The sequence below is a fragment of the Mauremys mutica genome, chromosome 2 (genome assembly GCF_020497125.1).
Source record: "Mauremys mutica isolate MM-2020 ecotype Southern chromosome 2, ASM2049712v1, whole genome shotgun sequence".
Lineage (NCBI taxonomy): Eukaryota > Metazoa > Chordata > Testudines > Geoemydidae > Mauremys > Mauremys mutica.
In genome coordinates, this window is record NC_059073.1 from 110,431,766 (window position 1) to 110,458,798 (window position 27,033).

A 27,033-nucleotide genomic window follows, 5' to 3' on the forward strand; every position below is an offset into this window, starting at 1 on the left:
CTTGCAAGGGACATTTTTAAAGACCAAACATGCAAGATATAACATCAACCATATTCTTTCTACCCATCTTTTAAAGAAACAAACCTCATTTTAACACTGCTCTCTAATCAGACTTGAAAAAATGCACTTACCCACTCTTTCTTGCCTAGGAAATTTTCTCTCACAAGCACATACATCTGACTCATTAATTTCTGCAGAGAAATGTCTAAAAGAAAACCTTCCAAATAGCTATTAAGCACAAATTGATGAAGATTTTGTTCCTGAATCTACATATTCTGCTCCACTGCCTCTGCTGCTGCTCATACATTTCCTAAACAGCAGCAGAGAGAAATTAACATTATTCTTGTCAATTTCCCTGCCCCTGTTCAGCATCCTTTGAGCAGCAGTGAATTTTACAAGACTAAAGATACTATGTTACTATTTCTGCTGGGAAAACTATGAACAGCACAAGATGCAAGTGCTGGGGCATTCACAGAGGGACAAAAAGTACTGAGGGATTATTAACTATCTTTTGCCTCCTCACAGTAACTGGAGGATCTAAGGAATAAGGAGAAAAAGAAAGCGTCTTCTCCATTTCAGAAGCAGACAGGGGTGGGGAGGAAGGGATGTAGGGGAACGCCTGGAGAAGGGGTAGAGTAGCAAATAAATCTACTTCTCCACCTGCAGCCAGGAGGCACTGAAAGGGAAAAAAAGAGAAAGTTTCTTCTTCCTTTTAGCACCTGAGCATACTTCATATGAGAGAAACTTAGTGGACAATTTATTTATTTTCAGTAATTAACTGAAAAACACTGAAGTGCGTGTGCACACATGAACGTTGAAATACATAAGATGTGAACGGACTAGAGGCAGATACAAAACATGGAGCCTTTGAGCATGGTCTTTCTACCAATCTAAGGAAGTGGGAGGGGCTGGGCTTGCCCTCACTGCCCCCAGCCCCCATGGCACTGCTCCTGGTCTTTGCTGATACTCCTCTTCCCACCTGGCTTTTGTCTTTTGCATTTACTGCAGACTAGGAAAAATTTAGTCCTCTGACTAGCCGATGTCTAGTTAATTTTTTAAGCCCTGCTATAATGAAATATTTATAGTATTCAAAACTTCATTAATTCAGCAAGTGATTCATTCGTTTTCATTGTACCCTGCACAGTTAAAACAGAAATACATTGTAGTGTAATATTAAATGGTGGAAATACTACTCAACTAGTAGTCACAAAATGTTGCTTTAACTACATTCTGATAGGATGTACAACCCATTGCTTTATTTATAGTAAACACTGTCTCTCTGAACACTATTACATATTACTTTCAATATGCAAATATTCATTGAAATCAGTAGAGCAAAGATACTGTTTATTCCATTGAGATTTTGCATGTTAGAAAATTATATTTGCACAAAAGTCTTATACGTGATATGCTATTCTTTTGCTGAGACCATTACAAAACACTTTATTCCCCACCTCCCCTCAAACAAAAGGGCTCAGCCTATAACGAAAAGGGACTCCTGGTGTGTGGTTGAGAAGAAGCCAAAATGTTTGAACACTGGATTTTCCTGTTCCACAAATCAAAACTATTTATTGTGGATTAAAAACTATGAACGGTTTTAAAAAGTCTAGATCTGTGCTAGCAATTTATATGCCAACTTTTAGTATGAACCTACTGAAGACATTGAAATATTAATCTGCCAAGATCAGGGTCTATAAATGCATAAACATGAATATTCTGAATAAGACTGTAGTAAAAAATTTTAAAAAGTCAAGAATAGTACTGTTTGTAGTAAATATATTAGTGCCTGATCACTTTCTCTCCAGTGGAAAAACCTCAGAAAGGCCACCAGAATCTTTGAATCTCAGGGGAACTGCAAGATGTCATGGCCATCTGTGCGGACGTATCTCCTACCATCCAGCTCTTAGGAAGCACAGCTAACGTGGGCTTCCCCTGCCAACAGCTGCCTGGAAACCCATACCCCATGAATGGGCAGAAAGGGAGGGTTCCACACTGTGAAAAGGGGCTGTGGAAAGTTCAACATAGTCTCAGTCTGCATTAACTTTTTTGCAGCTTCTCTGAAAGACTTGAGGTTGGATGACACATCTATTCACCTCTTCCCCAGAAGACATTCCAGTTGAAGATCTTAAATCCAGAAAGAGCTCTCTGATTCAAACATTTAATTTCCTTAATATTAGACCTCCTTTTGGCTAGAGCTTGGGCAAAAACAAACAAAAATATCACACACATCTTAACAGTGCATGGAAAAGGTTATAGGAATAAAATAGCCTTTGTCATGAAAGGACAGTCAGGCTTCCTGCTACAGTGATGTGGCAAGTGATTTCCTCTGGGCAGCTGAATATAGATGACAGTTATCGGAAACCAATGTTGATTATAATTATATTGCCAGAAGCCTTAAGATTTATTAAAAACGTAATGGGTGCCCATCCCAGCTTCTGGGCATCATTCTATTAGCTGAAATACATAATGTAGAGTGCAATATAAAGAACTCATACATACATAAATATCCATCAAATCTTCCAACCCCATCTCATACTTTCCTTAAAAAGTCTTGGAAAAACTACTGACTTTGCATCAGACACCGGTGAACCAGTACGGGAATGAGTTCCAAAGAGAAAGTCCTCTCAAGGAGAATGTCCTGCCAGCAGACTCGTATTTTGAAAGAGGATATTCCAGTGCAAACCCCTCCCCTTACCTCAACTGCATAGTGTAGCACAGGGAGGGAGGCAATTTCTCGGATAACCAGGTCCGAAATGATTTAGACTTTTAAAGGTTAACACCAATACACCAGCTTGAATTTTTCAAAATTTATTGACAGGCATTGCAGATTCCACCGCAGTGATTCAATGTGTTCCCACTGTAAAACTCCATTTAATGAGAAGGCCGCAATAGTCTCTGTTTCTGTTTCTGAAACAACTGAAGGTATTGTCCCATGAAGAGTACATTACAGCATAACAATCCCGAGGTAATAAAAGCTTGGATAACTGTGGCAAGATCCACATATGTGAGAAAAGGTAGCATACACCGGATCCCCGCTAGAACGGGATTCCAATGAAGGTAATTAAATTTGGGATCCATGCGCGGTCCTGTGCTATAACCGAATTCGTGCTATAAAGACGCGCATTCTAGCGAGGGTTTGCTGTATTTCAGCTGCAGATTAAAAAAACAAAAAAACACCCTCATCCATAGCACCCAGGAGCAGCCCAGGATCTAACATGCCAATGTGTACACCTGTATCAAATGGTAGTCACAGTCCCTGTTGGGGCACCAATATACATTCCACCTACTCTTTTGGCTGTATCATGAAGCTACATTGCTATTGTTTGTTTCTAGTCCTCTTCCAGTCAACACTCCCTCCTTTTCCACATTGCAATTTGACAAGTAGAAGAACTGGTAGTTTGGCTAAAAACGTTGGAGGATGTTTCTAGACTCCCTTTATTTAAATAGTTAAATTGGTTTACGCATGTTAATCAAATACATGTGTTCAATTTTACCTTTCTTTAATAATGAAATTAGCACACACTTCATTTTTTAATAGCTTAAAGAATTTAAGAGGAAACAATAACAAAATTACATATTACATGATCACTTATCTGGCACCAATAAAATGTCAATGTTAGGATTACTTTAACTTTCATTTTCAAATTTACGGGAGTCTGATGGCAATATTTTCATCTGTGATTGGCTTTTTTTCTTTCCATGAGTGGGGGAGTTAATTCTATATCTAGCTAATACAATTTCTGGTTGCCCTCAAAACATTTTCTATTTTAATGTGGGCATATTTATCCAAATAACATCATGCAAAACATTAAATCAATATTTCATCCAAAATGCTTTAAAATGACATTTATGACAGTATAGCCTGATTCAAAATATTCTAGCCCTTTGCATACAACATAGTTGGGATATTTCTATATGCACCTCCTTTGTGATCTGCTAAATCTTCAGGTCTGTGAAACTGAGAAAAAAAAATATTCGATCCAGAATAGCATACCTGACGGATACCTGAGGGAGCCAAAACAGTTTTCTCTTTTGAGTGTATCTGATATTTGACAGATATATTAGCACTTGAACATCATTTATCATGTTTATTTTTAATAGCTTTTCACTGGAACAGCTGCCTAGGATGCCAATCTTCTTTTCTTTTGTCTTCTGTAAATATTTGAAATAGCTATTCATTAACAGTTGCACATTTATTCAGCACTGTTGTACTGCTTGTGAACTGGAATTAGCTTTTATTCCCCCCCTCCCAATCTTTTGGCTGAGCTGGAGAAAGCCTGCTGTTTAGGTTCAGTCTGTCAAGATTCAAATTATGCTCCAGCTGAGAGCTAATCAAGGGTGTCTGACCTGGTTTGCAAATAAACTAGGAACAAAAGTGGGTTTATTTTTTTTCTTTGGGGCACTGGGTCTGTAAATGAAAAGCAAACCAAGACTAGGTCACAAATACAATTAATGTAAATTAAAAGCAGACACAGCTTGCAGATGCAGATAAACTAGACCTCTTTTGGGCCATTTTTGAGCACACTGGACCCAGATATGTATTCAGTCTTTTAGGATCTGATTTATAAATCACATTTCAAATTAAAGTGTTCAATTAATTTAATACAAATATATAGCATTTAAAAAAAGCTTCAATTTAAGCAATCATGCCACCCTAACATGTGCATCAGGAGCTTCAAGTAACTGTACCAGATCCTATTTGAATGGGTAGATGTAGCAAAACTAATGTTTCTGCCATATTCAACATCATTACTATGTATCCATTTTCACAAATAACCTGATTTTGAAAAAATCATCTTTGTCTGGATTCAGACTTCTTCCGTTCCGGAAAACGTGTACTATGAGTAACAGGAACGTATTAGGTTCTTCTAAAAGGTTCTTTTGTTGAAATTTGGGAGGAGAAGCCACAGAGCTTGTAAATACATCTTAATTAAAGCTTTGATAAGCCTGCAGCATCATAATATTTTATTACAATGATCAGCTGCTAGCAGTGGCCTCTTTTGCATGTGAAAGTGTTTTATGATCAGCAAAACCACACAGACTCCTTGCCCTGTAGAGTGTGCTAGTGGCTCTGTACAATATTACTGCTAATGCAGTTTGTTTGTTTTTTAAAGACATGCTATTGACTGAACTGTCCATCTTTGTTGATAATACAAGAGTAACAAGGAACTGGCTTACATAACTTTTTCTAATATCCATCTCTGACTTATTAATTCAAAATCAGTCAACACCATTTTAGCATTATGTCTGAGACTCATTGCACAAATGTGGTTATTTAATTTGTACAGACTCCTGCTGGTCTTACTGCAACAGGAAATACTGCAATAAGGGAAAAAATTAATACTAAACAGGACAGCAATTCATCAAAACTTGTTAATTTATTTCCCCCATCAGATACATGCAGTTTAATGTCTGAATTTTCTACTACATAAAACTTGGCACCATGGCCTGATCACGTAGTCTTTACCCATTCAACGCTCAGTGACTTCAGCTGAAGATTTTCCTGAGTATGGAGTACAAGATAAGGCCTCCTCTTTTTATACCAAACTGTCCAGGTAATAAACATTTAGACCCTGATCTTGCAAACACTTAAACACACGTGTATTTGGCAAGATTGGGTCCCTAGTCTGAAACGATCAAACATTTAAAAGAACTTTGCCATATTATGAGGGTTCTACCAAATTCACGACCATGAAAAATGCATCACGGACTATGAAATCTGGTCTCCCTAGTGAAATCTGGTCTTTGTGTGCTTTTACCATATACTATACAGATTTCACAGGGGAGACCAGCGTTTTTCAAATTGGGGGGCCTGACCCAAAAGGGAGTTGCAGGGGGCTCACAAAGTTATTTTAGGGGGGTCACGGTATTGCCACCCTTACTTCTGTGCTGCCTTCGGAACTGAGCAGCCGGAGAGCGATGGCTGTCGGCCAGTGCTGAGCTCTGGAGGCAGCACCCCACCAGCAGCAGCGCAGAAGTAAGGGTGGCAATACCATACCAGGCCACCCTTACTTCTGCCCTGCTGCCTTCAGAGCTGGGTGGGCTGCTGACTGAGGGCCCAGCTCTGCAGGCAGCAGTGAAGAAGTAAGGATGGCAATACCATATCATGCCATCCTTACAGCTGTGCTACTGCTGATGGCGGCACTGCCTTCAGAGCTGTGCTCCCGGCCAGCAGCTGCCACTTTCCAGTTGCCCAGCTGTGAAGGCAGTGCTGCCGCCAGCAGCAGTGCAGAAGTAAGGGTAGCAGTACTGCAACCCCCCTTACCCTCCCCCCACAATAACCTTGCAACCCTCCCTCCCCCCAACTCCTTTTTAGGTCAGGACCCCTACAATTACAACACTGTGAAATTTCAGATTTAAATAGCCAAAATAATGAAATTTACCATTTTTTAAAATCCTATGACCATGAAATTGACCAAAATGGACCGTGAATTTGGTAGGGCCCTACACATTACACAAGTACCCGATAAAGGCAAGAAAGCTGCTAGAGCCTCAAAGGCATCACATGTACAGCAACAAAAGAAAAATGCCATGCTACTTCAAATCGCATTGCAACATGCTAAAAGCAGCATCAACTTCGCAAAAATCAACCTATGATGCCTTGTGAATAACCCATCTCTATAAGATGTGGCAATCAGATCAATATTCTTGATAGAAGGTGTTAGTGTAAGTGCTTGATTTACAGCAAGTGAGAGGAATGTATGTTTATACACATATATATTATACATATTGTATATGAATAAATACAAACACGATGTTCTGGCTGAAACAAGGCCCAGGTCTCGCATAGCCAGTTATGGATTTCAGTCCAAAGCAAGATGCATTCAGGGACTTATAGGCCAGAATGGCACCTGAGAATTGGAGACAAGAACAGGAAGGAATGCTGGTAAAGTGGGCAGGATTATCTCTCTTTTCCTCTTGTGGAAGGAAGGAGCAGAAGCTACCCATGGTTTCCCCAGTGTCGGAAGGAGCAGGGGCAGAGGCAGAAGTGGCAGATGTCAGAAAAAGTCACATGGAGACCTGGCAAAGGGAAACCTGGAAGGGTGCTGTGTGAACTTGTATGCTGGGGGATCCTGGAACAGGTGAAAACCCCTGGACCATAAAAAAGAAGCATTTCCCTCAACTCTCCTGTAGCAAAGGAAAAAGAGCTGAAGGGTGCATGGGAAGACTTGGCTTTGGGATAGGCATTTCAACTATATGGAATTTTTGGTATACCTAGAGGGCTAAACTACCCAACCAGCAACAGGGAGACTACCAGCTTTCAAGGAAGATGAGGTGTTACCAGATTCTGATATCAAGAGATGAGACAATGCATATAAATGATCAGGCACAGAAATCAGTTTAGTATATATTAATCATGGCTTTTATAAAGCCGCGCACAAGCGACCAGGGAGCTTTGCGAACAGGGGCTGCTAACAGGGAGTTTCGCAAGGGAGTTCTCCAGGTGAAGGAGGAGCTAATACAGCATCTGTGGGGTAAGTGACTGTCTGTAGTGTGTGTTTGTTTGTGTTTGGGGGTTACTTGCTGTGTGCTGAGCTTGTGTTTGTCAGTCTGTTTGTTTGTTTGGTTGTTTGAGGGACCGTGTGCTCTGGCTGGCAGTTGGAGGCAGGTTTGAAAGCTCGAAGCCTCTGGTAATTGGCTGAGCCTTAATCAGTGGGCGGGGCATTCACTCAGGCCAGGGCTTTATAAAGGGTGAAGGAGGAGCTAATACAGCATCTGTGGGGTAAGTGACTGTCTGTAGTGTGTGTTTGTTTGTGTTTGGGGGTTACTTGCTGTGTGCTGAGCTTGTGTTTGTCAGTCTGTTTGTTTGGTTGGTTGTTTGAGGGACCGTGTGCTCTGGCTGGCAGTTGGAGGCAGGTTTGAAAGCTCGAAGCCTCTGGTAATTGGCTGAGCCTTAATCAGTGGGCGGGGCATTCACTCAGGCCAGGGCTTATAAAGCCGCGCACAAGCGACCAGGGGCTGCTAACAGGGAGTTTCGCAAGGGAGTTTAGAAGGGGAGTGGGAAGGGAGTGGGAGCCCCTCGCCAGCCCTAACCCCTTCCCTGTGGCCCCCCCCTAAAATCCTAAAACCTATAAACCAAACTACATTCCAAAACTACTGTCCGTAAACCACCCTTTCACTAACTAGGAGACAATGCAGGCAGAAGCCCAGCAGCAGGGTGGGGGCTATCCAGTTTATTGCACTGACTGTCGCATGTATGATTACCTGCCCTGTGGGCGGGTGGCGTATGTGTGCAGTCGGTGCAAGGAGCTCCTGGCCCTCAGAGACCATGTACGGACTTTGGAGGCCAGGGTGGCGGAACTGGAGGAGCTGAGAGAGGCAGAGAGGTATGTTGATGAGGCTTTCCGGGACACTGTAGAATTGTCCCACCTCCACTTAGACAGCTCCTGTGCTGTTGAGGAGGAAGAAGGGCCCAGGGAAGTAGAGCAGTCGATGGGAGCAGAGGGAAACCTTCCCGCAGTTGGGACCCTCCTTCCAGATGGTGCTGGGGTTGCCTCTCGCACTGAGGTTGCCTCTCCAGGGGAGGGAACTCCAGTTTCTCGGAAAAGGCAGGTGTTAGTAATGGGAGATTCGATTATTAGAAATGTAGATAGCTGGGTCTGTGATGACCGGGAGAACCGTATGGTGACTTGCCTGCCTGGTGCGAAGGTTGCGGATCTCTCGAGGCATCTAGATAGACTTATGTGTAGTGCTGGGGAGGAGCCGGTGGTCGTGGTACATGTAGGTACCAATGACATAGGGAAAGGTAGGAGAGATGTCCTGGAAGCCAAATTTAGGCTGCTAGGGAAGAGACTGAAATCCAGGACCTCTATGGTGGCATTTTCAGAAGTGCTCCCAGTTCCACGCGCAGGGCCAGGTAGGCAGGCAGAGCTTCAGAGTCTCAATGCGTGGATGAGACAATGGTGTAGAGAGGAGGGGTTCACGTTCGTTAGGAACTGGGGAAACTTCTGGGATGGGCGGAGCCTATACAGGAGAGATGGGCTCCACCTAAACCAAAGTGGAACCAGACTGCTGGCGCTAAACATTAAAAAGGTTGTAGAGCAGTTTTTAAACTAGGAGATAGGGGAAAGCCGACTGCTGCAGAGGAGCGTGTGGATCGGACACAGACTTCTCTTAGGGGAGAGTCTGATGATAGAGAATCTCCAGGTTATAGTCAGGAGCAGAGGAATGAGAAGTATAATGTAAGGGCCAGATCAGATGATAAACAGTCACATAAAAAAGAATCTGGCACATCAGTAAAAGGCAGGCTAATAAACAGGGACAAGTTTTTAAAGTGCTTGTACACAAATGCCAGAAGTCTAAATAATAAGATGGGTGAACTAGAGTGCCTTGTGATAAAGGAGGATATAGATATAATAGGCATCACAGAAACCTGGTGGACTGAGAGCAATCAATGGGACACAATCATTCCGGGGTACAAAATATATCGGAAGGACAGAACAGGCCGTGCAGGGGGAGGAGTGGCACTATATGTTAAAGAAAGTGTAGATTCAAATGAAGTAAAAATCTTAAGCGAATCCACAGGTTCCATAGAGTCTCTGGATAGAAATTTCATGCTCTAGTAAAAATATAACAGTAGGGATCTATTATCGACCACCTGACCAGGACAGTAATAGTGATGATGAAATGCTAAGGGAAATTAGAGTGGCTATCAAAATTAAGAACCCAATAATAGTGGGGGATTTCAATTATCCCGATATTGACTGGGAACATTTCACTTCAGGAAGAAATGCAGAGATAAAATTTCTCGATACTTTAAATGACTGCTTCATGGAGCAGCTGGTACGGGAACCCACAAGGGGAGAGGCGACTCTAGATTTAATCCTGAGTGGAGCGCAGGAGCTGGTCCAAGAGGTAACTATAGCAGGACCGCTTGGAAATAGTGACCATAATACAATAGCATTCAACATCCCTGTGGTGGGAAGAACATCTCAACTGCCCAACACTGTGGCCTTTAATTTCAAAAGGGGGAACTATACAAAAATGAGGGGGTTAGTTAGACAAAAGTTAAAAGGTACAGTGACTAAAGTGAAATCCCTGCAAGTCGCGTGGGCCCTTTTTAAAGACACCATAATTGAGGCCCAACTTCAATGTATACCCCAAATTAAGAAAAACAGTAAAAGAACTTAAAAAGAGCCACCGTGGCTTAACAACCATGTAAAAGAAGCAGTGAGAGATAAAAAGACTTCCTTTAAAAAGTGGAAGTCAAATCCTAGTGAGGCAAATAGAAAGGAGCACAAACACTGCCAACTTAAGTGCAAGAGTGTAATAAGAAAAGCCAAAGAGGAGTTTGAAGAACGGCTAGCCAAAAACTCCAAAGGTAATAACAAAATGTTTTTTAAGTACATCAGAAGCAGGAAGCCTGCTAAACAACCAGTGGGGCCCCTTGACGATGAAAATACAAAAGGAGCGGTTAAAGATGATAAAGTCATTGCGGAGAAACTAAATGGATTCTTTGCTTCAGTCTTCACGGCTGAGGATGTTAGGGAGATTCCCAAACCTGAGCTGGCTTTTGTAGGTGACAAATCTGAGGAACTGTCACAGATTGAAGTATCACTAGAGGAGGTTTTGGAATTAATTGATAAACTCAACATTAACAAGTCACCGGGACCAGATGGCATTCACCCAAGAGTTCTGAAAGAACTCAAATGTGAAGTTGCGGAACTATTAACTAAGGTTTGTAACCTGTCCTTTAAATCGGCTTCGGTACCCAATGACTGGAAGTTAGCTAATGTAACGCCAATATTTAAAAAGGGCTCTAGGGGTGATCCCGGCAATTACAGACCGGTAAGTCTAACGTCGGTACCGGGCAAATTAGTTGAAACAATAGTAAAGAATAAAATTGTCAGACACATAGAAAAACATAAACTCTTGAGCAATAGTCAACATGGTTTCTGTAAAGGGAAATCGTGTCTTACTAATCTATTAGAGTTCTTTGAAGGGGTCAACAAACATGTGGACAAGGGGGATCCGGTGGACATAGTGTACTTAGATTTCCAGAAAGCCTTTGACAAGGTCCCTCACCAAAGGCTCTTACGTAAATTAAGCTGTCATGGGATAAAAGGAAAGGTCCTTTCATGGATTGAGAACTGGTTAAAGGACAGGGAACAAAGGATAGGAATTAATGGTAAATTCTCCAAATGGAGAGGGGTAACTAGTGGTGTTCCCCAAGGGTCAGTCCTAGGACCAATCCTATTCAATTTATTCATAAATGATCTGGAGAAAGGGGTAAACAGTGAGGTGGCAAAGTTTGCAGATGATACTAAACTACTCAAGATAGTTAAGACCAAAGCAGATTGTGAAGAACTTCAAAAAGATCTCACAAAACTAAGTGATTGGGCAACAAAATGGCAAATGAAATTTAATGTGGATAAATGTAAAGTAATGGACATTTGAAAAAATAACCCCAACTATACATACAACATGATGGGGGCTAATTTAGCTACAACGAGTCAGGAAAAAGATCTTGGAGTTATCGTGGATAGTTCTCTGAAGATGTCCACGCAGTGTGCAGAGGCGGTCAAAAAAGCAAACAGGATGTTAGGAATCATTAAAAAGGGGATAGAGAATAAGACTGAGAATATATTATTGCCCTTATATAAATCCATGGTACGCCCACATCTCGAATACTGTGTACAGATGTGGTCTCCTCACCTCAAAAAAGATATTCTAGCACTAGAAAAGGTTCAGAAAAGAGCAACTAAAATGATTAGGGGTTTAGAGAGGGTCCCATATGAGGAAAGATTAAAGAGGCTAGGACTCTTCAGTTTGGAAAAGAGAAGACTAAGGGGGGATATGATAGAGGTATATAAAATCATGAGTGATGTTGAGAAAGTGGATAAGGAAAAGTTATTTACTTATTCCCATAATACAAGAACTAGGGGGTCACCAAATGAAATTAATAGGCAGCAGGTTTAAAACAAATAAAAGGAAGTTCTTCTTCACGCAGCGCACAGTCAACTTGTGGAACTCCTTACCTGAGGAGGTTGTGAAGGCCAGGACTATAACAATGTTTAAAAGGGGACTGGATAAATTCATGGTGGCTAAGTCCATAAATGGCTATTAGCCAGGATGGGTAAAGAATGGTGTCCCTAGCCTCTGTTCGTCAGAGGATGGAGATGGATGGCAGGAGAGAGATCACTTGATCATTGCCTGTTAGGTTCACTCCCTCAGGGGCACCTGGCATTGGCCACTGTCGGTAGACAGATACTGGGCTAGATGGACCTTTGGTCTGACCCGGTACGGCCTTTCTTATGTTCTTATGTTCTTATGACCTGTAGTACACTCAGGAGATGAATAATGTAGCCGAGCACACCCAATTCCATAACTAACTTAGTTTTTCTGGTTATTTTAACTGTCTTATAAATGAGATTTGTTACCAGATGCTTAGTGGTATTTTCACTGAAAGATGAAAAGGTCTAAATGTAGAATACAGCATATAGGAAACACTATATTTATTTCAAATCCAGTGTTGCTAGTGATAGTACCGGCCTCAGAATGGTTTGAAAACTGTTCATTTCAAGATTTTATAAAAATTGCAGTTATGGTAGGAACAAAACAAAAGAAACAACAAAGCTTTCAAAAACTAAAAAAACCTTTACAGCAGCCTAGGAGTAGTGGAAAAACTTAAGTGTCCCTAAGGCTAACAAAACCCACATAAAACAAAACTCTTGTTTTCATAAGAATTCTTTTTCCCAGAAGAAACCCCAGTCGAGAAGAAATAGTTCAAATTAAGGCATAGTGTTTTTAAATGCAGCACTCTACACACACAAAACAAATCAAGGTTAATGTGCCTGGTAAAGACTTCAACCACTGGTTGTGGCATTTCTCAACTTTGTGTATGACACTAGTTCAAATAACGCAAACTAAGCAAAATATATACAACAAACAAGTGAAATGTGAAATAACTCTTCTCAGCCTCTGCTCCACTGAATATCCATGGCAAGGAGTATATACACAATACCTTACCATAAAACAAACAAGAGCATTTCAAACAATTTTAAAGCAAAGCTCAGCTTCTGAACTGCTATTCTGGGAACACTCAAAAGCCAGCCAAACATTCTAATAGAAAGAATTAAAAATCTTTATTTGATTTGTTGCCAACTTTACACACTGCCAAATGTTCCCCTCTTTTCTTAATAAATCTAATTACACAGTGAATTACATTTTCAAGTTGCTACAATCCAAGTGAAGGTCAAACTGACATAAAACTTTTCATACTTCAGAAGAAATATAATGTGTCAAATGTGTACAAGGTAGATAGGCAAAAACTGCAAGAAACTTGCTTCTTTTGTTCGTACAATAGAGAGATTATAAACAAACACACAGACTGTCTACTGCTCTGTACAGTACATAGCACAATGGGGTCCCGAACTTGGTCCCTATACATGGCATAATAAACCTGATTATTATTAATAATCTTTTCTCCCAGATTTACATCTAAAAACAAAATTGTGCCTAACTCATTTTCACTATTTTAAAGTAAACTTGAGTTAATGTAAATACTCTTGTAAATAAGGAATTTAATAGCGCTAGCTGGAGAGAAGCACACTCTGGATAGGTGTTTGAAAGATGATTCCATCATACCTCTGCTAAAACACCTAATTTTCCTCTCATTATAAACATAGATTCTCCTTTACCAGAGGATCTTTGTGTGATGGTCTTGCCTTGTGAATAAATGTCTTCCAGGGGACTTGTATAAGAATTTCAATTTTGCTTTCATTATTTTTATTATGGCAGCATCTAGGTACCCCAATCATGGATCAAAGCTCCATTTTGCTAGGCAATATACACACGTAATTTAAAAAAAAAAGTCTTAGCAGTAATGTTTGTTCCATTGGCTTCAGCTTTTGCAGGGATGAGGCAGTAGAGTCCAAAAAGCTTTCCTCACAATTTTATTAAAATATAGATTAAATAAGGACAGCTCATTTTTATGAGTAGCTTTATTTCAAGAAAGTTAATCTGAAGATTTCTGTATAACAACAGATTGCAAGGACCATGCAAGTTATTCTACAATTGAAAAAATATCTGTTAACTCATCTCGCAGCCCATAATTATAACTGAGCCTTAGCAGTGCTGCTGTTAAGGGTTATCTGACATTTGCATTATAAATTCCTTTTTTCACAGCTAACGCTACTTCATTGCATAGTGGACTAAAACTTGACTCTGAGTAACGATGAAAAATACTAATAAACATTACATAATTGGCTTAAGTTTTTTATTTATTTTCTAATATCAAGCAGTCACAAATTATTTGTAAGTAGTTTCAGATGACTTGTTGACCTACTGTAAATACAGACAAGCTGAAATATAAAAAACAAAGGCAACCAGAAACATATCACAGTTGTTTTGGAAACTTTAGATGTCTTGCTTTACTTTGAAAAAAATACTTGAAATGTTCAAATATAGAATTTACATGTTGCTTGCTCTTTTTGCATTCCCTCAGCTTGAGGAGTGACCCTGAAGCTGTTTTGGAACCTTTATAAGATTCATTTTAACATAGCTTTAAAAAAAAAAACCTAATTAAAATGTGGCAAATTCCTTGGGAAACTACAGAATCCCAGTCTGGCCTGTCATCTTACATTTTGCAAGTGATGGGCAGGATATATAGATATATTCTATCTGGACCAGCTATGCCCCTCCATGTACATTGCATGATCACATATTATTTCTTCTATAGGACCTATGCCTCATTCAGTGCACATACACCATGTACTGTCAATGAAGCAAAATGTTGCAAGAGAAAGGCTATCTTTCTTCATGTAAGCCAGGGGTCTCAAACATGCGGCCCATGGGCCGCATGCGGCCCTCGGAGCTCTTCCCTGCGGCCCGCGGAGCTCCCCCAGTTACTTCCTGTTGCCGCCAAACTCCCCTCACCCCCGCCCCCCTCCCCGAGTTATTTTCTGTGCCTAAGCTCCCCGCGCGCTGCTCCCCAATGTTTGGGGCCGGGTCTCTCCCCTGGCCCCACCTGCCGCCCCCACGCGCCTCCCCCCAGTGTGTCCCGGCCCCCACTTGCTGCCCCCTCACCGCCCGGGAGCCTGCCCGGGAGCTCACGCTGACTCCACTCCTCCGCTATGCTGGCTTCCGGCATCACCTGCTGCCGCAGGGTCCTAGCGCCCCCCTGCACTAGGGCCAGGGCAGGCTGCCCTTCCCCTGCCCTTCTGCCCTAGTCCTGAGACTCTCCAATGCCCCAAGCCTCTCCAATGCCTCAAACCCCTCACCCTCAGCCCCACAGCCCTCACCCCTGCACCCCCTCCTATCCCCAAACTCCGTCCCAAAGCCTGCACCCCCACCCCCTGCCGCAGCCTGGAGCCTGCACCGAGCACAGAGCCTGCACTCCAGACCCCCTCCCCCACCCAAACTCCAGCCCAGGGCCTGTACTCCAGACCCCCTCCCCCACCCAAACTCCCTCCCAGAGCCTTAGGCAGTAAATCTAAGTGCGTGTTTTGTCCTTTGAGTGAGGTGCATTACTGAGTGTATATATTTATTAAAACTGCTTGGAAATGACTTCGTCAAAAAAAAGAACACTCATGGAAGAAAAGAGAGTTTTCCAAGACAAATGGGAGAATTTATATTTTTTCACAGGTAAAAGATAAAATTCAATGCCTTATTTATCAGCAAACGATTGCTGTTCCCAAGGAGTATAACGTGCGTCGGCACTATGACACGATGCACTGTGAAAAATATGATGCATTCACCGGAAAAATCCGAGAGGAAAAAGTTCAGCAACTTAAAGCAGCATTTGCCAAGCAAAGAAATTTATTTTCAGGGATTAACAAGTCTAGCGAAGATTCAGTAAGAGCAAGTTTTGTGATAAGCGAAATGATAGCTAAATCATCGCGACCTTTTACAGAAGGCTTATTCATAAAAGAATGTCTTATGAAGGCCAGTGAAATTTTATGTCCTGATAGGAAGAGAGTTTTTGAAGGCATAAGCTTGTCTGCAAATACAGTTGCCTGCAGGATAACGGATTTAGCTGATAATGTGCAAAAACAATTGATTCAAAAGGCAAAAGACTTTGAAGTATTTTCAATTGCTCTTGATGAGAGTACAGATGTATCAGATACCGCACAGTGTGCAGTGTTCATTAGAGGTGTGGACTGCAATTTGAATATAACTGAAGAATTGCTAGACTTAATGCCACTGAAGGGTACCACAACGGGACGTGACATATTTCAAGGATTGGAAGAGTGCATTGAAAAAGCTGCGCTGCCATGGAACAAACTCATATCTTTGGCTACGGACGGTGCGCCATCAATGTGCTCTGAAAACATTGGTGTGGTTGGATTATTGAAGACCAAACTGAACAGCCTCAATATACCAGGAATTAGCTTCACCAGTATACATTGTATTTTGCACCAAGAAGCCCTATGTAGTAAAAGTCGACAAATGAAAGAAGTTATGGATGTAGTTGTTAAAACTGTTAATTTTATACGTGCACGAGGGCTGAATCACAGACAGTTCACTTCTTTTCTAGCAAGTATGGACAGTGAATATGGGGAACTTCTGTATCACACTCAAGTTAGATGGCTGAGTCATGGAAATGTTTTGAAGCGTTTTTTTGCACTTAAAGAGGAGATTGATTCCTTCATGAAAATGAAAAACAAGGAGGTTCCACAGCTTGCTGATTCCACTTTTATCTGCAACCTTGCTTTTCTAACAGATGTAACTGATCACCTGAATGCACTGAACTTGAAACTTCAGGGTAGAAAACAGGTGATAACACAGCTATATGACAGTATTAAGTCATTCAAAGTCAAGCTTACTTTATGGGGGAAACAGCTGACTGCTGGCAATTTGGTCCATTTCTCAACTCTGAATTCCTTAGGAAAAGTTGAACCCAAATCCTTGAAAGAATATGCAGAGATCATTTCTAACTTACACAAACAGTTTGATGTGCGGTTTAAAGATTTCAAGGCACTTGAACCACATTTTCAACTTTTTTCCACACCATTTGCTGTTGAAATTGACAATGTTGCAGAGGAAATGCAGATGGAGTTAGTGGAGCTTCAGTGTGACACGATTTTGAAGCAGAAGAATACAGATGTTGGAATTCCAGAATTCTACAGGTTTCTTTCACAAGAAAGATTTCCCATGTTATTCTCTGCTTCTGCAAGGATAATGGCAATGTTTGGAAGTACATATATATGTGAACAGTTTTTCTCTTCCATGAAGATTAACAAATCTGTGTTAAGGTCAAGGCTCACTGATGAACATTTGCAAGCAACACTGAGATTGGTTTCGTCTCAGGATATCAAACCTAATATTGATGCTCTGGTTGATGCAAAACGCTGCCAGCTAAGTGGCCAAAAATGAAATGACTGTCAAAATTAGCACTGACGTTTCACATTACAGTTAAAGAAGTTAATAAAAAAGTTAATAAATTGACTTTTAATAGCATACTATATTTTAATACTATACTACTATATTACTCTTCATTTTTTTTTCTGCCTACCTCCAGGCGCTTCCCGCCGCCAAACAGCTGTTGGTGGCGCTTAGCACTTTCCAGGAGGGAGGGGGGAGGAGCGGGGAGCCGCGCGCTTAGGGGAGGAGGTGGAGAAGAGGCGGGGCGGGGCCTCATGGAAGGGGTGGATTGGGGGTGGGGCCAGGGGCAGCAAGGGGGCGTGTCAGTGATGCGGCCCTCGGGCCAATGCACTAGTCCTCATGCGGCCCTCGGGGTCATTTGAGTTTGAGACCCCTGATGTAAGCCATTTGACTGGGACTTAAGGAAACTGTATTCTATTCCTGGCTATGCTACAGAAGACTGTTGAATTACAAAGAACAAATCTGACCACAGCTTGCTTTGGGGGGAAGGGGGAGAATGCCAAAAAAAAATGGTTTCGTCAAGCAGATCTCTCTGGTCCCTTAAACTGCCAATGTTAAAAGATTAGTGGAGACTCGTCAAGCCTGCAAAACAAGGGCTCATATCCATTTTTGTAATTTTCTTTCCATAATAGTGCACTGTATCCACATATGTACAGTAATGCTCCACCAAATGACACTTTACACAAAGGCACCATTACTGAACAGGTTTGACTGAGATGAAGACTGATCTGCTTTTGCTAAGAGAGGTTCTGGTTGCAACACTAACTTATCTGGCTAGCTGTCTTTTGAACAAAGCATACTGGTTGTGACAATTATTTGAAGAAAGTTTAGTACCCCATACTGGAAATAGTCCGGATTTTCAGGATATATGCATTTTATTTCACATTATGGTATTAAATGGATGTATATTTTGGAATGCGCAACCATAACATGAACCACAATCTAAAACATCCAGACAATGTAACCCCACTCAACCCTATTAGAACAATCTCTACAGAAGAGAAGTTCAACATTATAAAATCCACAACTGTGCATCTCTAGACTTTGACTATCCCAATTATGGGTCTGTTTCTGCTCCCACTGACTTCAATGGGAGGAGGATCAAACCTCAGGGAAACCTGGATTTTAGATTTGTAGGTACATAACCTAGACTCCTCAAAACTCCTTCAAATCTCTCCTAAAATTCATGTCTGTTGAGATGCAGACAATAGCTAAGCAGTGGGTATTCTGGCCTGCTGTTTAATATACCAGATATAATAATGACACTGTTACCTTATTCTCCCTTATATAATTTCAGCCATCATATGCTTAGACTGTAAGCACTTCAGGGCTAGAACTGTCTTTTCATTAGTGTGTGCAATGGGGTTGGCACCTACATCTTGCAAGTGCCCCCCTCTCTGGTTGGGTGTGTCTGCATTCTTTAGTAAGTAGAAAAATCAAATAAAAAAAAAGTAGAAATCTTTTTGAAGTCTAGTGAACCCTTTTGTTTAAGTGTGTGATTTCTTTTTGTATCTCAAGATAGAGAAGTAATGAGAATTGGTGTTAAACTATCAAAATAAAGACCAGCTATGCATACTGCACAAATACATTCTAAGGTGCATCAATATCAAATAGCACAGCTGAAAAAGGAAATTCTCCCTGATGTTTATAGAATCATAGAATATCAGGGTTGGAAGGGACCTCAGGAGGTCATCTAGTCCAACCCCTTGCTCAAAGCAGGACCAATTCCCAACTAAATCATCCCAGCCAGGGCTTTGTCAAGCCTGACCTTAAAAACCTCTAAGGAAGGAGATTCCACCACCTCCCTAGGTAACCCATTCCAGTGCTTCACCACCCTACTAGTGAAAACGTTTTTCCTAATATCCAACCTAAACCTCCCCCACTGCAATTTGAGACCATTACTCCTTGTTCTGTCATCTGGTACCACTGAGAACAGTCTCAATCCATCCTCTTTGGAACCCCCTTTCAGGTAGTTGAAAGCAGCTATCAAATCCCCCCTCATTCTTCTCTTCTGCAGACTAAACAATCCCAGTTCCCACAGCCTCTCCTCGTAGGTCATGTGCTCCAGCCCCCTAGTGTTAAGTGCAGATTGGAAACCGAGGAATATGTTTGAATGGAAGCCCAGTAATTCAACCGCAAATATGAAACAATTTGAAAATCAGATGCAAATAGAGAGAATAACTATCAAACTACTTTTAAAAGAGAAATTTCACTACCCTTCTTAAACAAATACAGCTCCAGGAAATTAAAACCCAGAAAGAATACCTTGAGTCAGACCAGAAGAATCATCTTGATCCAATATAGAAAGTATCCTGATTATTTTTTAGACAGTAAATGATTTACAGTAGAACTAAAGTCATCTAAAAGTATTACAACAAAGTAGAGATATGAACATCTCTGATGACTATTATACATACAAAAAACTGGCTAATCTGTGGGTTTAGTGTACAATAAATTTAACAAGTGAAATATTAACACCCAAATGTCACAACATCTCATGCATTTTTGGAAGCAAAATAAGAGACAAAATTTTGACTGAAGATGGTGCACCAGGTGTGGGCAAGCAGGCTCAGCAAGGCAGGATTCAAGTGTGGGGGGATCCAGATGTGGGTTAAGAGGGTTCTGTGTGGGGCAACCTGGGTGCGGGTAGCTTAGTGGAGGATCCAGGTACGGGGGAGATCTGGATGCACAGGGGCATGTTTGGGGATTCTGGGTGCAATGGTAATGGGACTCTGCAGGGGGATCCAGGTGAAGGTGATTGGGGGTCAGCAGGAGAGGTCTGTGTGTGGGGATGGGGATAGAGCTTGGCAGAGGGGTCTGTGTGTGGGGGGACTCAGTGGGGGGGTTCAGATACTGGGGGAGTGGGGCTCAGTGCAGTGAGGATCTGGATGGCTCATCAGGGTGGTCCAGGTGTAGAGGGAGTGGGGCTCAATTGGGGAGGGGGTCTGAGTGCAGGGGGGTGAGGCTCAGTGGGAAGAGCTTGGTTTGAGGGGGATTGGATGTATGGGGGTTGGGCGGATGGGGGAGAAGCTCCCTGTAGAGGAATCCTCCCCCTCCCCCTGCAGCTGAGGAGTGATGGGTGCAGGAAGCAGGGGGAGTTTGCGGAGCTTCCTGCAGCTGGGGGAGAAATCTGGGGGTGGGTCTGACCCGGCCCGGATGCCATGCAGAGGAAGAGGAAGTCCAGTCTTCCCCAGCCCAGCTGGGACTAGCGGCTGAGCCTGGCGCAGGGTAGGAGCCACCAGCCGGGTCCCAGTCCCGCCCCCTCACCCCACAGTGATTTACCTCTCTGCTGGCTGCCCTAGGTACCCAAAACATACTGCTGGGGAGGATCGCATGACTGCTCTTGTGGCTTCCTTTTGCTTCCCCATCAGAAAGTCATTTTTCTGCGGGAAAGCAAAGAAATCGGCAGGGGACAAAAATTCTGTGCATGCGCAGTGGCACAGAATTCCCCCAGGACTATAATGTGCATGTTGAAATAAAAACTTGTAAACTTAGGCCTTGATTGTAAGCATTCCTACTCACAAGGGAGGTTAAGTCCCATTGAAGATTTGTGCTTAAATGGTTCCCTGAATAAGGATGGACTTAGAACTTGCTTAAGTGCTGTGGCCTTATTACTCATGTAGCATCCATTTATGTTTTCATAATAGTCATATTAAAATAATAATGTTAAATTAAGATCTAAGCTCCAACTTTAACTCACAGAAACAAGAACATTCATAGTTAAGTAAAGCATAACTCAGGGGTAGGCAACCTATGGCACGCGTGCCAAAGGCGGCACACAAGCTGATTTTCAGTGGCACTCACACTGCCCAGGGCCTGGCCACCGGTCTGGGGGGGACTCTGCATTTTCATTTAACTTTAAATGAAGCTTCTTACACATTTTAAAAACCTTATTTACTTTACACACAATAATAGTTTAGTTATATATTATAGCCTTACAGAAAGACACCAAATGTTAAAATGTATTACTGGCATGCAAAACCTTAAATCAGAGCAAATAAATGAAGACTCGGCACACAACTTCTGAAAGGTTGCCAACCCCTGGCATAACCCATACTTCTTGTTCATAGACACTGCAGGTGTCTAAAAAGAAATGAGGTATCACACACCATATCTGTCACTACATCTAGACACAACAAGAAGATTTAAGGATGTAGAGAGAAGCCATTCAATTTCATTTCCCTGAGTTTAAATTAGAACATTTGTGCTACTTTAACATAGTGGGTAAATTAATCCAGGGAACAATGCATTTACTTTAGTGAGTTTACACAAGGGATGATGTTGGCACAATAGCTGTATTTGTATTTACTTGAAGGAAGGGTAAAGTTAGAGATCTATCCAGGGACAAAGTGTAAACATTAACATTCTTCCATAAGGATTGTAATGTTTCCCAAGCAAGTGTCTGAGCTATGACTGGATAAAAATGTAGGAAATGGAAGCTCAGTAGCCATCCCAATTAAACATTCACATATCCAATAATAAATCAAAAGACGTCATTACAATTTTTCCATTTAGATGTTAAGCATATAATAGCTCCTACTAAGAGATACTGTGGATCCTAATTGCTTCATAATGAATCCTAAACCCAGCATCACTGACAAACATCCTAGAGGAACTCCAAAGGACTCATTTTTAGAACAGTGACGCATCCTAAAAACACAGCATCTTAAGAACTCTAATGAGGTTTTAATGAAATTTGCTTTTACTGTAAGCACACACTCTATGCAAAATAATTGTTCTTCTTACTACTTTACAATACATAAAGTGAAGGATTAAGAGCCGCTAAAATTAGTTTTAAAACACAATTTTTATTGTGTCACATAAAAGGATCTGAAATCAGAAAACATCTTGCCTTCCTATTTTTAAGAAGGGCAAAAAAAGAAAAAATTCGAATCATCATCATCATCAATAAACCTTGAGCTGGACCTTTTAATAAACAAGATTAAGACCAATGAAATATTTCTGTGGAAATACTAACTCCTGAAAGTACTGGTGCATAATGTAATGAATGCAGGAATTAATTACAGCAGGCACCAGCAAGCACACTTACAACATATTTGCAATACAAATAATACATTAACCTATTACCAAGTTTATCTTATAAAAAGGAAATTACCTGTGGGAATCAGATCTTGTAATCTTAAAGTTGATTTAGGTAACTGAAATAACCTTACCTTGAAAAGACTGTTTTGCTCTGTCCACTAGTTCTTCAATTGGATAACTTGCTAGGTCTCCTCTGGCATGCTTGGTTTTGCAATAGGTACATGCATTGAGACACCTATTTAAAGTTTAAAATACATTAGTTTACTATCAAAAATACCCTTCCCAATACTTTAATACACACAATTATAGCAAAACAAAAATATATAAAATACAACTTTTATATGTAGAAATGCAAAGGTACTACTAGCTTAATTAAAAAAAAAAACCAAAACATTTTCACACCAGTAAATATGCCATATAAATTGGTCTAGTTTATTCTTCCTCCCTATTTTAAAGAGATAACCAAAGTAGTTTACGCAGACTTTAAAAACCAAATGGTTAAACCCTACAGCCAGTGGAAATTTTGTGCAAGGACTGCATATCAGGAATCAAGGTCTTTCTAAAAAGTAACAGGCTCAAGAGATTTTCACATGAAAGCCCTTTTTACAGTTTGAATTTTTGGCTATTTTTCCCACCATTGCTACTTCCAGCTTCAGCTCCTGTGATGGCAGGGATGATGCAAGTGCTAGGCCCAGCACCTGCTGCTTCTGGCTTTTAAGCACTGTTTTGTGCAGACCTGTCTACATTAGTGCTCCCACTGTTGCTGGTAATAGCAAGGGGTGAGTAATTTTAGTCAAAAATCCAGGTGCAGACTTACTCAGACTTTAGTGTTACCATAAAAAACAGAAATGCATGAGAATCTAAGGACTAAGCCACAAATTTCCAGTTTAGTTTTTAGTTTAGAAATTATACATGAGTTCCACAGGCAGAATTACAACCCTATCATCTCTTAAGATATTCAAATACTCATTTAAGCCTTCATAAAATTTAGAAAAGAATGTAATGTGACAGATTCTTACCATTGTCTTAAAACCATTTTGTACACTTTAGAAATCTTGAAAAACTCAATACATTTTCCCCTCTCCTGTGTCTTATTTGGCTTAACAATATTAATGTATGAAATAGTGAGGGCAGAATCATTAAATGAAAAGAGAGTTTGATGACCAATTGGGAGATGGGAAGCATTAAGAAAAACACCCATAAGAAACTGCAAGAACGTCAGTGTGTCTAATTTATCTGACAATATATTAAAGCCAGATTAGTTCATTGCAGCAAGGATAGGAGGATCATAAAATGCTCACTGCAAGCTTTTCTGGGATTAGTCTTGGCAGTGCCATGAACAGAGTAAGGCAGAAAGTTAACAGCAGCTTTTTTTAAAGCCGACTTATTTCCCAATAGCCATTTAGTAGGCAGAAGTAGAAAGAAAGAAAGAAAGTTACTCTTGTTCTTGGTTAAAAATAAATAATGTTCATTATCACAAACACAAAACTACTACTTCAATATTATAAAGCATTTGGATGCCAGAAAAAGAGTAGTATGAATATATAGAAATAATTTTAAACAATAACTAATGAAATATAGTATGGCCCAGAAGAGTTTTCTGAAGCATGCTAATAAAGATAAAGAAACACACCAAACAACTACATGATTGCATTTATCACTTGGGCACATAAACTGTGTTGCCATCTGTCAGGATGTCTGCAACCCCATGACTGGGAAACTAGTTGCTGGTGGCAGTTTTAAAAAAGTACCTAACAATATCATGGCTACCTGCACATGTCTTTGGTTTCCACTTATTCAGGATTGGGGCACCAATACTGCAGCCCAAGTAAGACTAGGGACACAGGGAATTCAAGCAATTGAATGATGCCATTCAAATTGCATACAGGACTTCTATGGTATACCAGATGGAAAATCAGAGCCTGGCATTCTGAATAGCTAATTTTACTGTGTCCCCAGTTTCAGTACCAAGCAAACAGGTCAGGTGAGGAGTGGCATGTATCTGCAAGCAAAGTAATGAAAAACCAAGCACATAAGGCTGCCAGGTCTTCTGGAGGTTTACAGCTGGGTCTCAGTGGCAAGGCAATCCTGAGGTGGCAGAGAAGGAGGGTCATGCTCTGGCACCAGCTGTGGCCCTGGTATACATCTTGGCAGACAGGGAGCAGACACCAGACATAACTATTTTTTACCTCGGTGAAAATGATTTGGGAGTTTGTAAGGAGATCAACTTGATGATCAGGGCTTAGAAGGATTTGGGACAGATCTAGTATTTTTTTAATTCTTGAATTTAAACTCCCAGGGTCTTCTTTTGAAGGAGTTGTGCAGGTTTCCTTTGAGGAGGATGACTGAGAGGTCTATAACACCTTCAAAAGACAGTTTGGGAGCTTAAATGGACATTGAATTTATGGCTTATTGCAACAATCTGTAACTCACTAACTTCCGCCCCTCCCAGCTTTTTTGTTTTCTCCCCCTCCCCCAATGACTGGACAGGAATTAGCTGGACACTTCATCTTGAATGGTCCCTTGAAATATGTGTTATCTACTTATACTAAACAACCTGTTCCACCTTGTATTGACACTCCAGTACATTTCCCACACCTGACAAAGAGCTCTCTGTAAGCTCAAAAATGGGAAAATGTCAAAAAAGAGTTAGTTAAATCTCCAGAAGTTTAGATGCTTATCTGACATTTACAGAAAAAGAATAAGATAACATGAAGGGTCAAGGTTTCCCCCAGTTGACAACTACTTTAGGAAGTTGACAGTGCAGGGATATGACCCTTCCTTCCCTCATTGATCCTAAAAGATTATTTCTGATTAATACTAACAGCAACAAATGCAGTGTTTAAAGCAGCAACTACTATACGATTATTAATATAGCAGTTTTTATGATCACTGGTAAGATTATATCTTTCCATAACAAATAGTTCAAACTCCATTAGCTTGTTATTTTCTCAGGGCACTACTACAAGGGCAGAGTAATGTTGTTTAGGTACCATAAAGATGTCTAGCAAAGTTCAAAAACAAAAAATCATATTGTGCTTGCGTCCTTTTTTGCTTTATTACAATGTATAAAGGAGGCCCAAAGATTCCATTCCCATGCTAAACATCTGCAGAAGGGTGCAGTGCTACTCACACTCCGCTTCCCCCTCCTTTGATGTCCCCCCAAATGCTGGGGGCTCTCCAACCCACCAGTGTACACCCTTCCTGCAGACATCCACAAGAGGTGACCATTTTAGGTGGCTTGTAGGAAAGAGAACATAAGAACATAAGAAAGGCCGTACCGGGTCAGACCAAAGGTCCATCTAGCCCAGTATCTAGATGGTAGCGACAGTGGCCAATGCCAGGTGCCCCAGAGGGAGTGAACCTAACAGGCAATGATCAAGTGATCTCTCTCCTGCCATCCATCTCCATCCTCTGACGAACAGAGGCTAGGGACACCATTCTTTACCCATCCTGGCTAATAGCCATTTATGGACTTAGCCACCATGAATTTATCCAGTCCCCTTTTAAACATTGTTATAGTCCTAGCCTTCACAACCTCCTCAGGTAAGGAGTTCCACAAGTTGACCGTGCGCTGCGTGAAGAAAAACTTCCTTTTATTTGTTTTAAACCTGCTGCCTATTAATTTCATTTGGTGACCCCCTAGTTCTTGTATTATGGGAATAAGTAAATAACTTTTCCTTATCCACTTTCTCAACATCACTCATGATTTTATATACCTCTATCATGTCCCCCCTTAGTCTTCTCTTTTCCAAACTGAAGAGTCCTAGCCTCTTTAATCTTTCCTCATATGGGACCCTCTCTAAACCCCTAATCATTTTAGTTGCTCTTTTCTGAACCTTTTCTAGTGCTAGAATATCTTTTTTGAGGTGAGGAGACCACATCTGTACACAGTATTCGAGATGTGGGCGTACCATGGATTTATATAAGGGCAATAATATACTCTCAGTCTTATTCTCTATCCCCTTTTTAATGATTCCTAACATCCTGTTTGCTTTTTTGACCGCCTCTGCACACTGCGTGGACATCTTCAGAGAACTATCCACGATAACTCCAAGATCTTTTTCCTGACTCGTTGTAGCTAAGTTAGCCCCCATCATGTTGTATGTATAGTTGGGGTTATTTTTTCCAACGTGCATTACTTTACATTTATCCACATTAAATTTCATTTGCCATTTTGTTGCCCAATCACTTAGTTTTGTGAGATCTTTTTGAAGTTCTTCACAATCTGCTTTGGTCTTAACTATCTTGAGTAGTTTAGTATCATCTGCAAACTTTGCCACCTCACTGTTTACCCCTTTCTCCAGATCATTTATGAATAAATTGAATAGGATTGGTCCTAGGACTGACCCTTGGGGAACACCACTAGTTACCCCTCTCCATTTGGAGAATTTACCATTAATTCCTATCCTTTGTTCCCTGTCCTTTAACCAGTTCTCAATCCATGAAAGGACCTTTCCTTTTATCCCATGACAGCTTAATTTACGTAAGAGCCTTTGGTGAGGGACCTTGTCAAAGGCTTTCTGGAAATCTAAGTACACTATGTCCACCGGATCCCCCTTGTCCACATGTTTGTTGACCCCTTCAAAGAACTCTAATAGATTAGTAAGACACGATTTCCCTTTACAGAAACCATGTTGACTATTGCTCAAGAGTTTATGTTTT

General features: G+C 41.1%; 1 protein-coding gene across 2 annotated transcripts in view; it reads right to left on the bottom strand.

Moving 5' to 3' along the window:
• CDKAL1 (CDK5 regulatory subunit associated protein 1 like 1) overlaps positions 1–27,033 on the bottom strand; it is a 636,289-nt gene that overhangs the window by 317,154 nt on the left and 292,102 nt on the right. For both annotated transcript variants that reach the window (XM_045004929.1, XM_045004930.1), the window contains exon 9: positions 22,500–22,603. In XM_045004929.1, the coding sequence (XP_044860864.1) occupies positions 22,500–22,603 (104 nt within the window). The remainder of the gene's footprint in view (positions 1–22,499; positions 22,604–27,033) is intronic.